The sequence below is a fragment of the Pelecanus crispus genome, chromosome 7 (assembly GCF_030463565.1).
Source record: "Pelecanus crispus isolate bPelCri1 chromosome 7, bPelCri1.pri, whole genome shotgun sequence".
Classification (NCBI taxonomy): Eukaryota; Metazoa; Chordata; class Aves; order Pelecaniformes; family Pelecanidae; genus Pelecanus; species Pelecanus crispus.
Window position 1 is genome coordinate 20,604,486 of NC_134649.1, and position 12,847 is coordinate 20,617,332.

Sequence of the window (12,847 nt, forward strand, 5' to 3'; positions counted from 1 at the left end):
AGTTTTTCACAGCTAAAAGCTGCCCAGAGAAGTTATAACTGGTTTCTGTCATTCTAGGAAGTGCTGTGTTTAGCAGAGTTATGCAGTCCCTCCCAACCTCCTTGCAATTCCAAGCACCTTTTCTTCTTCTGTTTCGGGGATCTTAATAACTCCACAGCAGGGGAGAAAGGCCATTTTTCTTTGTGCGTAATATTGCAAGTTGAATAGTTGCATCTTAAAATAAAGGTAATAGATGATGGTCAAAGGCCTCTTACATTAAACCAAAGTCATGGGTTTTTTTCTTTGAGAAGTCTGCAAGTTTGCAGCCTTCTGGACTAAAAAGAGGAACTCTAAGAGAAAGCAGTACCTAGGCCTTGTATCTCTAGACATTTCTGAGCATGTCTTTTGTCCACAGTCCGCTATGTTCATGACAGTTTTGCTGCAAGGGATCATGCCTTTACATCTTCATCTTCTCTTAAAGATGCTACTAGCCCTCCACGCCCTGCCCCTCCCGCCCAAAACAGTAACACTCATTCCTATCTGCTACCCCATTCAGACCGTTACCCTGTATAGTCCATGAGGGGCTTGGGGAAACAAGATGGCCATCTCCTATTGACTCCTACCCCATACTTGGATCTGTTAGTATCTTGCCAGAAGACACTCTTCCAACATGGCTACACTTACAAAAACCGTTCTAATATAAGGTACCGTAGCTCTGCTGATTGCAATACATTGCCTTTAGTAGAGATGTAAGAGTTCATGCTGGCAGGGGTTCAATTCCAGCGCCTGTGCAAGGCCATTCCATTCGTTTGAGACAGACCCTGGTTTTGTTTACTTAGGAAAGGAATTGGTTCTCCTCTCCAGGTATATCAACTGTAAAGTCATGAATGGGAGTGCTAAAATGGAAGCAGATAATTAAAAGTACTTAAACATGTTTATTTTACCATATTTAATCCTTGTTAACCAGTTCTTTACTTCTGAAAGACTAAATATACTGCTAACATAATCCACACAGTGAGATAAGAACTGACTGTTTTGGTTAAACTCTGGTTGCAAAATACTACTGAGAGAAGGCCAAGTGCCGTGGCTATGGAGGGGAAAGTGAGAAGGGCAGATCCAATTGAGGTTTCTTTCTCATTGTTTGTGTGTAAGGATGCTTGGGGCATGACAAGAGAATTAAATGTGTGCATTGGTTAGAAAAGACAGAAAGCAACTGCAGTCAAAATGCTGCTTTAACCTATGTCTTTGTTATACATTGTGGCAAAGGGTGGAGAAGAAACAAAAGGACCCCTTGGCTAGTATATAAACATGCTAACATGACCACCTTTTTGCTCCTTAAACTTGTACAAGCAATTTATACAATATTTATTAGAAAACTATACAAATACATGCTTTCTGTAGAACCTGTAATATATATGTTGGGAATGTTACTTACCTGATTGATCAAATGTGACAGTTTTGAAGGACAGAGGATATGTGGGGAAGCTCTATGGTTTTGTGTCAAGGTAACATTTGCAGCCACTGAATTCACAGTTTGGTATCTATGTATGAACTAATTCTGCTTCTAACTACACAGCTAGAAATACAAACCAACTCCACTGAGTGTAGTCGAAGTAGTTTCTGATGCTGTGGAAAATTAGATCTTTCATGCACTGAATTTTTCTCCCTTGTGTAGACAGGGTGAAAAAGAACAAAGGGGTAAAGAACAGTGTTCTACCAAGGAGATTTGTGACCACCAAGCCATCTTTGATATGAATATTTAAAGTATCTCATCTGAAAATCCATACAGAACTGTCAGTTTCTAGAATAATCTTCCATGAAATAGTGCTGTGCCATGCAAAATACATTGAGACAGATGCTTTTTAAGTCTATATGCGGGTCACACAACAGGCAAAACCAGTGGCAAAACTGCATTTCTCACATTAGTTATGGTAAGAGAAAAGATCTAAAACTCCTAACGTGCAGGAGGAGTCACAGTTCCTTATATGAAAAAAATCCCCACTTTTTCAGGTATTACGGTGGTGGACTTTATTTGCTGCATTTGCAAAAGGAACTGAGTATTTTCAATAGAGCGTTTGTACTGATCCAGCGTAAGCATGCAAATTGCTGAGCCATAAAATTGATATTCTGCATCGTCTGGAAAAGCCGTAATACAACATCTGTACTTTTCTTACTGCTTAACTTAAAGGTTACAGCCATAGAGTGGGAAATTCAGTAACAAGCTAAATTTGAGTGCGGGTAACTCTTTAAAAAAAGTGTGAGGCGAAGATATTTGCAAATAATCAGCAGACGCAAGATTACTACGACTTCCTGTCGTCTCGAGGGATAAATTAAACCGCGGAGCTTTTCAAGGCAGAGCTCAGGCAGTAAGCATACGCCACAGGCTGTGTGCATCTTAAGGAAGAGATTGCTTGAACGCAGCATCTGTCTTACCACATACAGATTTCACGTGGCCTCCCTTCACATGCACAAAGCTATGGTGTTTTTGTGAGCGGAGCGCCCGGGGGGGGGGACCCTTGCGGCGGGGTGGGACACACCGGTTGCAGCCCACACGGCTGCTGCAGCCTGCACTTGGCTCTGTGATTCGTGCCCCGTGTAACCAGGGCAGAGCTCGGGCCTGACACCGCACTTCGGTGCGGAAGCCTGCGGCACAGAGCCGTGAAACGCTCCGGAGGAGGAGGAGGAGGAGGAGGAGGAGGAGGAGGAGGAGGAGGAGGATGGGAGGGACAGAGCTCCGCCACCCGGCTGGCCTTCGCCAGGACGAGATGCAGCCGGCCGGCCGGCCGCCCAGCCCGCCGCAGGCCTCCGCCGGGCAGCCCTTTCCTGCCCGCAGGGCCTCTCTCTCCTAAAGCGGCGACCGCGGTGCTGCCGCGGGCAACCCAGCGCCCCGCCGGCAGCGAGCCCGGCGCGGCCCCGGGGCGGCGCGGGGCGGGGCGGGGCCGCCCGGACGGGAAGCGGCGGCCGCGCGGAAAGCCCGGCAGGCGGAGTGTCGGACGGGAGGCCGGCTCCTCGGAAAGCCCGGCGGGAGGCGGGGTGAGGGAGCCGCTGGGCGCGGACGGGAGGGCGGCTGCCCGCAAAGCCCGGCGGGCGGATCGCGAGGTTGGCCCTAAGATGGCTGTTGTACGCGGGGCGCCGTTGCTGTAGCGCCGCGAGGAGCCGCCCGCCGCGCCCCGTCGCCTCGCCCGCCATGGAGTGCCCGCACCTCGGTTCCAGCGTCTGCATCGCACCTGACTCGGCCAAGTTCCCGCAGGGCTCGCCCTCCTCCTGGTGCTGCAGCGGTGAGTGCGCCCGGCGCGGCCTAGGCTGCGCCGGCCCTCCCGGCCTGCCGTGGCCCGGCCGCCCCGCGGCCCTAACGCGGCGGGCGGGCGCCTCTCGCCGCCGGCGGCCGCTCCTTTGTTCCCCGTGGCCGGCGCGGGCCTCGCAGCCCCTCGGCGGGCGGGCGGGCGGCCGGGGGAGGGCCTGGGGCGGGGGGGGGGGGGGCTGCCCCTGCCCCCCACCCCGCCGGGAGCTGCCCCGCGGGACCCCTCTCCGGGCTGGGGGGGGGCGGGATGCCGCGGCGCTGCGCCTTCTGCTCCCCGCGGAGGAGCGGCGGAGCGGCCGCCACATGTCCCGGGGCAGGCGGGGGGGGGGGGGGGGCAGCCCCCGCTTCGGCCCCGGCCTGGCCTGCACAGCTTCGGCCGGCCCGGGGCGGGCGGCAGACTTTGTCTCTGACGGGGGCCGGCGCCTCGCCGGGCGCGGAGGAATGCGAGGTCTCGGCTCCGCGCTCCTTTTGTCTGCCAGAGGAGCTGCGTGCCGAGCCCTGCCCGGGGGGAGCCTGGCCGCGGGGACCGGAGGGGAGAGGAGCCGGTGGCTGCTGCAGGGTCCGCGTGTTCCTTAAATCAGGCTGAGGTTACTTTTGGGTTTTTTTAATAGCCGTTTTTGAAAGGACTTTACGAGAGCGTGGTTTTAACTGGACTGCTGAGGCTGAAGGCGACGCTTGGGCCCCCCCCTTCAATCCAAGGAGCGGCTCCGTGGAGGTGGAGCGTGGGGGGTCTGGGAGCCTCGCTCGCCTACTCTGCCGTGGGGGTCGGTAGGAGTGTAGAAGTCATCTTTTTTTAGTGCTTTGCTTGCTGGTGTAATAATGCAAATTGCCGTCTTGGAAATGTATCCTGTCTTCAGTACCGTCCCTCGCATGGTCTTGTTTGTTCGGGGGCTTTCCCTTTAAAGGTGCCGTGTCCACGGTGTTTTAAATTTAGCTTTCTAATGGATCATCGCACGCTTCTACACAGAGAACCTCCGGTAATTGCTGGCGTTTTCGGTACGTGTTTTTGTCCGCTGTAAGTGTTTAGTTATGCTCGGTGTGGAAGTAGACGCAACAAAGTACGTTTAACGTAGGAAGTAGGCCCCGCTTAGAGCAGCGGTGCGGCTTGCGTGGGCACTGGAGAGAAAGCCTCATTCGGGGGCGCTGGAATTAGCTAGATACGTTTTGAGGTGTTCCTTTTTTTTAAAGGAAAGACGGGTGTCCTTTGTCTCGTCGTATCCGTGCTTTTGTGTGGGAAGTCTGCCGCTTACTTGAGTTCTGCCCTGATTGCAGTTTCCTGGAGCCAAGGTGTGGTAGTGCTGCTGCTTCCTTTGGCAAAACCAGTTGTTTTACTCTGTAATGCTTTTGATTTTAGAGGGAGTACCCTTTACAGTGGAATAATGTGGAGAACGATTAGAAGGCAAGGAGGAGTAGAGGAAAACCTGTTGTCCCTAATGTTTCCTTGCTGAAAAAGAATGACAAGAAGTCTAACTTTTTGTAGGTCCATCTGTTATCTTCAGAGTATCAAGGGTAAGCAAAGTTGTCAACCAGAAACATATGGCAGTAGGGAACCACCCTTCGGAGAACTTTAAAAAGATAAAATTGCCAAAACTAAAAATATATGCTAAGGTATTAATATAACTTTCCAACTCAGAAATTGGCCAGTTTACAGCTACAGGACCCTGTTAGGTGTGCCGCTTCTCGACAAAGAAGCTCAGCAATTAGAACAAATTTTTCTTCGTTGTTCAGAGGTGTTTCTCCCAAACCAGCACTTACGGGGAGAGCCCGCTGCTGGGCAGTCAACTGATTTATTACAGCTGGGTGGCAGGAAAAAGGTGCTGGACACTTTGGGGAACTGAACAGATTGATGGTGATGCTATATCTAGGGGAGTGTCTCTATTTGCTATGCTTTTTAAGAAAATTAAGATTACAAGTCACACAGTACTTGCGTAGATAACTACTGAATTCTTAACAAGTGTCTAGAGAAGAAGGTAGGTACATTGAATTTAAAACATTCCAATGAACAAACAGGAGACTCTTGTTAATTTAAAGCAGATGAAAATTGTTCTTTTTAAAAATGACTTTTGGATTCTTACTAGTATAGTAAAATGTAGTGTCTCCCTTTTCAGTTCCAGCTAGTAATGTGTGATTATTATGTTAACTCCCTAATGGTATATAGAGTACAGTCTCTTTCTTGTTTGTGCTCATTTTAGTGAGATTAATTTTTTGAAGATATGTAATACTGGTTTCTGTTGATTCACAATAAATACCGTTTCTTATTTGCTGTTTTTTCTGCAGCATGATAATATAAAATTAAACAGAAAATGCCATGTATAAATTAATATCTTGTCAAAACTTAATACATTTTCTATTGCTTTTGGTGCCATTTTCTGCAGTTCTGTGGGCTTAGTTCTTTTTGATGTTGGTGTTGCCTCGGTTGGAGAAAAAATATTTAGAAGACAATTTTCTGCAGTCTGTAATAATAAGGCATCTCTCATCAAGCACGTTGTCTTAAAATGACTCAGAACTTGTCGTCAGTCCAGTTCTGAGTTGTTGCTGACCTTTCCAGAAAAGGAGAGTAAGTGAAGACACTGATACAGGAAGCTTTCTGGCAGCCACGTGACCTGCCAGCGATAGCAAAACATTGCAGAATAGGTTGGAGAGTGAGTTCTTAGTTCAAACTGCCAGTGGCTATTTTTATCATTATCTTGCATTGCTGCGATTTGAGGAGCTGGAATTGTTACGCTGCATGAGTGATGCATATTGGTTAAGTACTTTTTCCTTGCTTCTCCACAAAAAGTCTCCTGATTGCAACAATAACTTCACAAGGTAATATGGAGGCACTTTTGAATATTGTTATTTGATACTGAATATTGTGTCATTGTATAATGGAGGGGTGTTGCATTTGACGCTGATATTTGGAAGCTAGCTTTACTGAAGTCAAGAGCAGCTTACTGATTGATGAGAGCAGCATGTGCACCAGCCTGAATTGCTCTTTTGCCCTAAATCAGTTTCCCTTGAAGCTACCTGACAGAGTTGTTATGAAGCTCTTGTGATGAAGGAAGACTCTTAAAAAAGCAGTAAGAGGAAGCATTGACAACAAGTGTGTTGGATCCAAGTATGAATATTTTTTCTCCAAATTAAAGAGTAATTGTGTATGTTCATTTTTAAGGGTCTCTAGAACGTCTGTTATGTTATTGTTGTGTAGTCTGGAAGTCTGAGAGTTTAAGCACTCCTGTTTAGAAAATGGCATGCTTTCCCCTGAGTATTTAATGTGGTCAAGCGTGCTCTGTACAGTAAGCGATGCAGAAAACAGCACGCATTTACTTTGAGGAGCTTTAAGACTATCAAAAGGGAGCACAAAATGCCTTTTTGCAGATCCAGAGGCAGTTTTTTGTTGTTGTAATTGGGCATTTGAGAGGAGATGAGTATATAAAGTAGAAATTGTACAGAAACTGAAAATGGGTTTTAATCAGTGCTGGCATGTCAAATACTGCATGCAGATGTCTCCTAATTCCAATTAGAGTGCAGTCTTTCCATGCACTTTAATTTCTGAAACTTCTGCTGAAGTTGGAAGCAGAGTAGCTGGAGGCGTTGGCAAGACTGCAAAGTGTCACAGACTGAATCAGTTGAATTTGTATGATGTGCCACACCTTCAGCACTGTTGTGCAAATCGTGTAATTATGAAAAGTAGTCTGGAACAGCTCAGATGTGGTATTTCTCAACAACTTTTCATAGACTTGTGAAACCACAGGGAGCCATGCCTCACCTAAGTGAGATTGCAATCTTCTAAGCACACCTGTGCAAGTCTGAAGAGTTTTTCCAACTTTTTCTTGGTTGAGGATTCATTAGTTCTCACTGGACTCATTGAATGTTTAATGTAGAATTTGAAGTTCTTTCTTTAGAAGAACAACTGCAGACTGATAGGATTGTGTCTGCTGAAACGGAGATTGTGGGGTTTTTTGTTTGTTTTTTTAAAAAGGGAGTTGTACTTCTGAAGTATGCTTAAAACTGTTGCTTTTGAGATGACTGTCAGTTGAATACATTTTTTTTTCTTAAATAACACAATTTTGTTAGATATTGAAGAGCAATTCTGGGTGTAGGCTGGTATTTCCTGCAAAAGCTAAATATATTTGCCTGGCATCTGTTTCTTGCATTCTAACTTCTGTTGAATAAGAGCTGTAATTTCACAGTTGGTCAGAAACATACATTGTGGCATTTGCAAATGACGCTGGGACCAAAAAAAGTACAGAGGAGAGCTAGCATGAGGAAGCTGTTTGAGGCCTAGTGAACAATGATTATGGTGGAAATCCACGTGCTGAATTAATGACATTTTTTCTGTGTTTGAAGTAATTTACCGAATTACTTAGTAAATTCAGTTAGTTCAGAATAACCCTGAATATCACTGAATGCTTCATTTCTCTGTGAGAGCAAATGTTTTGGGCTGAGTAGGAAAGCTTTCAAGAACATGACTGTACTGGGTCAGACTGCTTTTGATGGTTTTTTGTTCGCTGCCTTCCCCCCCATCAGTTTTTGGTTTTGTTTTTCTCAGTTAAATCAGTTACAGTGTTCTCTTTTCATTGGGGTAGGTAACAGCATTCTGCCACACTGTATTTTTTGGCATAGGACTGTTGCAGTCAGTGCCAAAACAAATATACTGTAAAAGCTCAGGTACACAGATTTTAACTGTCTTGGCTTTCCTTTTCATCTCGGCTCCTTGTTAGTGTTTCTTCTCCATCTCCATGAGTATTTGTCTCTCCTTTTGCTTTTTCCTTTTTATTACTAGAGGTCCTCATTTCCTCTTTCCTTCCATTCTTACTAGACTACAGGAGAAGGAGAGAGAACTCGCTGAAACTGGAGAGGGGTAGGTAGGACCTTCTTTCTGTGAAAAATTGTGTTTGGTTGGCTGCATGTAGACTCAGGGTAAGCTCATGGGCAGTGTGTGGACCTCATGGTCTGTATGTGTGAGGGTTATTTGTCACCCTACATCTGGAAAATGTATTTGGCCTGGAAATTACCAGATTTATTCTGAAATTTAAACCACAAAATAAGTTGTAAAAAACCTTACCTTTTTTTATTGAGTCACTGAAATTAAATTTCAAAGTTGGGTACTCTTTCATCTGTTTCTTTGGGTCACTGCAATGCAGGAATGCTTGTTAGCAACTCTACAGACTTCATAGGTTGTTATATCTCCTTAAATTCATTCCCTGGCTTTTTTTTAATTAAAGCTTGTTAGATTTGTGGTTTGGTTTTTTTTTTTTAGAGTCCGTCTTGTTTTCCTTAAAAATGTTAATTTTTTTTTCTGTTGGAATTGTTTACTGGTATATGAGCTAACCATGGGGGCAGTAGTTATCTTTGCCTGTGTGATAGAGCATAGTGCTTTGGAACAGATTCTATTAGCAGGTACATGTTTATTGAGGTGGGGTAAGGGTCTCAATTTCGGTCTCATAAGCTAGATCTAATTTTCCTTTTTATTTCAAAAAAAGGGAGTCTTTGTTTTCAAATACTTGGTATCTTTTTTTAGAAGTCAATAAACTTAAATTGATGGTGATTAGTATTTTCTAGATTTTCTTTTCAAAAATCTGTTTATGCTCTCTACACAACAAAATCACAATCAGTCGCAAAACTTGAATGTTCGCTGAAGGAGACTGCTTCAGAGGAAAGAAGTAGTCAGACGTTTAATAAATTGCCTTTGTTTAGAAACTAGATGTAATCTTCATGATGATTTTGAAGATAAGTTTTGAAGGACAAATTTTACTACTGACTGCGCCGAAGTATTTAATGATCTAACTAAAAATCAGTGTTTTTAAAATCACTCTTCGAAGTGTACCGTATGGTAAGGAGATAGGATAGTCTGAGGCATTGTGGACATGGGATATATAAGGCACAGACAAGTGTGTGGAAGAGAGACTTGTGTGCGTGGCAGACTCGATTTATCCACAGATTAGTGCAAATCTCATTACAGCTGGTTTAAATGTAAGCAGGGTAGTAATTTTCACCTGCCTTTCCCAAGCTGTTCAAGATGTGCAGGTGTTAAACAAGATCAATGCATTATTCTTACTCTATTCTGATCATTGCAAGGTGCTAAGGCTGACAGAGTTAGACTAGTTAATTTTTTTGTCACATCCGTGTCTGAGGCTCATAGAGTGAAAGTTTTAGACACACTGTTTCAAATGAAATTAAGCTTTGAGCCATTTCTCATTTGATCAGTGCTACTCAATTTAGCTCCCTGTTCATGCTTTGCTTTCTGTTTTAACAAACATTCATTACCTCAGTAAATAGTGGTTAAGGGCCATTAATTAAAGTAATCCATGGAGGTTAGAAAGTGCAACTTAATCAGAAGTTTAGATCTGAAAACTAGTTAAGGCTTTTCCAATTTTTATTTTGAGTTTATTGGAGGAAACGGTTTTTATTGTAGAGTGAATTAGAGTAATATCTGATAAAATATTGATGGTGTCCTTGTGTTGAGAGCAGTGTAAGATTTTGTGTCCTTAATGATTCATTTCCTTGATTATAAGAGGGTGTTTTAAATTGTACATGACATGATGAGTACACTTATCATTCAGCAGTCTTAACTGGTATGTCAAAGCAATCCTCTAGTGGTTGGGGTTTTCTTCCCCCCTTTGGAATATCATGCGTAATTTTGGATCTTGTAAACGTAGTTATGAAATTTCTTTCACAGATTTTATTACTGATTTGAATCTAATCACAATACCCACAGGCAACCTGGCAAAATAAGGTGATTCTTCTGGAAGTTGCACACCACCCCCCCCCCAATATTGCAAGCAGACAGCTCTTTAACTTTAAAGCAACGTGGTGCTATCAGGGGTGGGAGGTCCTTAGGAATACCAAACAAGCAGATACTGATTTTTCAAGGCAATTCATAGGTACATCGTTTAGGATTCTGTGTGAATGTGAGCATCTGCTTGTCCATGTCAAAATACAGGTGCATTTTCTTAAGATAGCCATGACCCTTTTTAAAACTTTTTTTTTAACCTTTGGTTCATAAATTTTTCATTTGGTAATGTTGTTGTCCACTGATCATTTGATTTCTTTTTTGTTCACAGGGATGGTTAGTAATGTGTCTTTTGCTAGTATTGGGGGACTAGGAATGAAATATTGAGGACTACAAATAAGTAAATTAATTACTAGGTTATATAAAGAAAGCAAGAAGGCTTGGCTTCTTGCTTTCTTTCCCATCTTTTCCCTCCTATTTCTAGCTTGAATGTTTTGACCTGAGATTGATTGCTAACTGATTCAAGAAGATTCCTTTCCTTATGGGTTTAAAAATTACGTTACATGGTTCGCTTTGCTGTGCTTTTTCTGGCTGCTGTCTGAAAATGAATACTTGTGTGTCTTGCTCTAACATAGAGTAACTTTTTCTTTTCCTTGGCATGCTACTACTATAATGAGGAACAATATCGGTGAGGGCTAGAAAGCATTTAATTTTAAAATATAAAAGTATATATGTGTGTATGTATGTATTTAAATTTGGATACTGATTAGTTATCAAAGTAGCCAAACCACTAGAAATTGTTTTTAGAAAGTAAAGGAGGCAATAATTTTTTAAAAAATGCTTTTGGCCGTGATTGTTCAGTAGAATAAGCCGCTACTGATGCGTTAATACTTTTTTTCTTTCTTTCCTTTTTTTTTTTTTTTTTTTTTTTAAATGCATGTTTTCTCACTGTTGCTTTCAGGTAGGATGTGATTTATGTGGTATATGCAGGAAGATCAACCGCTGACATTTTTTGACCTAAAGTTTGACTTGACATGTAGAAAGATGGAGTTACCAAAAAATACAGCCCTACTGTCGCCTGAGAGCTAAGCATCTATGTGTGTGATTGGTAGAAATAAGGTAGACCTTTTTTCTTCACCATCACAAAAGAAGCAGCACAGCATGCTTTATGTGTTTTTGATCATTGCTGCTGTAGATGACCTGACTTTGGTTTTGCACCTTCCCCGCCCCCTCGCCCTGTTCCTTTAACCACTTCCTCGGGAACTGACATGTCTGCTTACAGTGGTTGAAAGATGTCTTCCTTACCTACCTGTCTGCTTTTCCACTAGTGGATTAAGAATATAGGCAGATAAAAAAGCATGCATATTTTTTAACTTCCAAGTTTTTCAGTGTGGAATTCTGGTTGAGTAATCAAAATACCACACTGTAAGCCAATGTGGTTGAGCCTAACTGGGGAGGTGAATTACATGCAGATGAAGCTAATGACATTGTGCTCTGACAAACATTCTTCAGTGTTAGAAATGTGTTGGGGACTGCAATGACCTATTTATTTTATGAAAAATAGTCCACCTACCCGTGTTTTATATTCTTACTCGGTCGTTGTTTAGTGTGTCTGAATTATATATGGCTTTCCATTGTAATAGAGTGGTTCATTGTAACTATCTGTGAAATTTCTTGTATGAGAGCGAGTAGTGCTTTTATTTAGTGACCAAGAGGAGGAAACCACATGCATGTACTGTTATGCATAAGCACAAATATTAGTTGATTTAATAAGTTCACTCACTATCACAAAATTACTTATTATTTGTTTTGTCACTAAAAACTTAATCTTTCTGGTTTTGGCTGAAAGATAATAGCAGAAGATATAACTGGTTTTTGTCCATAGCTGCAACATGAGGGTAGTTTCTTTCTTTCTTTCTTTCTTTAAATGTTCTTCAGAGTCTGTTTGAATTCTCTTACATTTGAATGTGATTTGGGTCAGACTAAGACTTGACACTGTTGAAGCTTCTATTTATTGTGCATCTCTCTTATGAGGGTATGAAACACTGAAAGAATGGTTAACATTTTTGTATTGTTAGTAATGCCCACCATGAAACTTGCTTCCTTGTAAATTCTCTTGCTTTGATTTAAACATAATTTAAAATATACTTATCAGTATTAGCTGATTTCAAAACAAAACATTTGAAATAATATAATTAAAAACCACTTCCCCTTCTGTCTGGTTTCATTTTGACTAGAATGCTGTTTTTCTAAAATAGGCAATAAAGATGTCTAACAAATGAAACATGTAAAATATTGTTAAGTAGAGTATTTGTTTTTCTAATATCAAACAGTTTAGAACAAGTTCAGTTCATTTATTCTTGTAATGGGGCTGAGGGTAGGATAGAAAGAAGAGCTTTATGTGAAATGAAGTTTGAAAACAAATGGGAATACTTTCTAAAACTTAAACAGTAAACTAGCTGGCTTGTAAGTAAGGTGTAGAACATGTCTCTAGTTTTCAAAGCCTGTAATGTTCCTTTGTCCTGCATTCTCTTTCTAGAATGGGGCTTTAGCCTGCTCAAAGGTTTAAAAAATACTCTTGTAACATGTACTTCCTTTTTCAGTCACCTGGTTTTCATTACAGTTACTCATCTGGAATTGACTAGCCTTAAGTTCTTAAAATGTAGAGCAGATACTTTTACCAGATGTGTATGCAGCTTAAATACACCACTCCCCACCCACAAAAAAACCAACCCCAAACAAACAAAATCAACCATAGACATTTAACTTGGTATTTAAGTTCTGGAACCTACTCCTAGATAATAAAATAATGTTAGCATTCTGCTTGGACTTAGTGCACTTCTGTGTATGTT

The 12,847-nt window shown here is 42.5% G+C and overlaps 1 protein-coding gene across 2 annotated transcripts in view; it reads left to right on the forward strand.

Moving 5' to 3' along the window:
- Positions 1-3,166: 3,166 nt before the first annotated feature.
- Positions 3,167-12,847, forward strand: part of USP3 (ubiquitin specific peptidase 3) — a 44,701-nt gene continuing 35,020 nt past the window's right edge. For both annotated transcript variants that reach the window (XM_075713973.1, XM_075713974.1), the window contains exon 1: positions 3,167-3,257. In XM_075713973.1, the coding sequence (XP_075570088.1) occupies positions 3,167-3,257 (91 nt within the window). The remainder of the gene's footprint in view (positions 3,258-12,847) is intronic.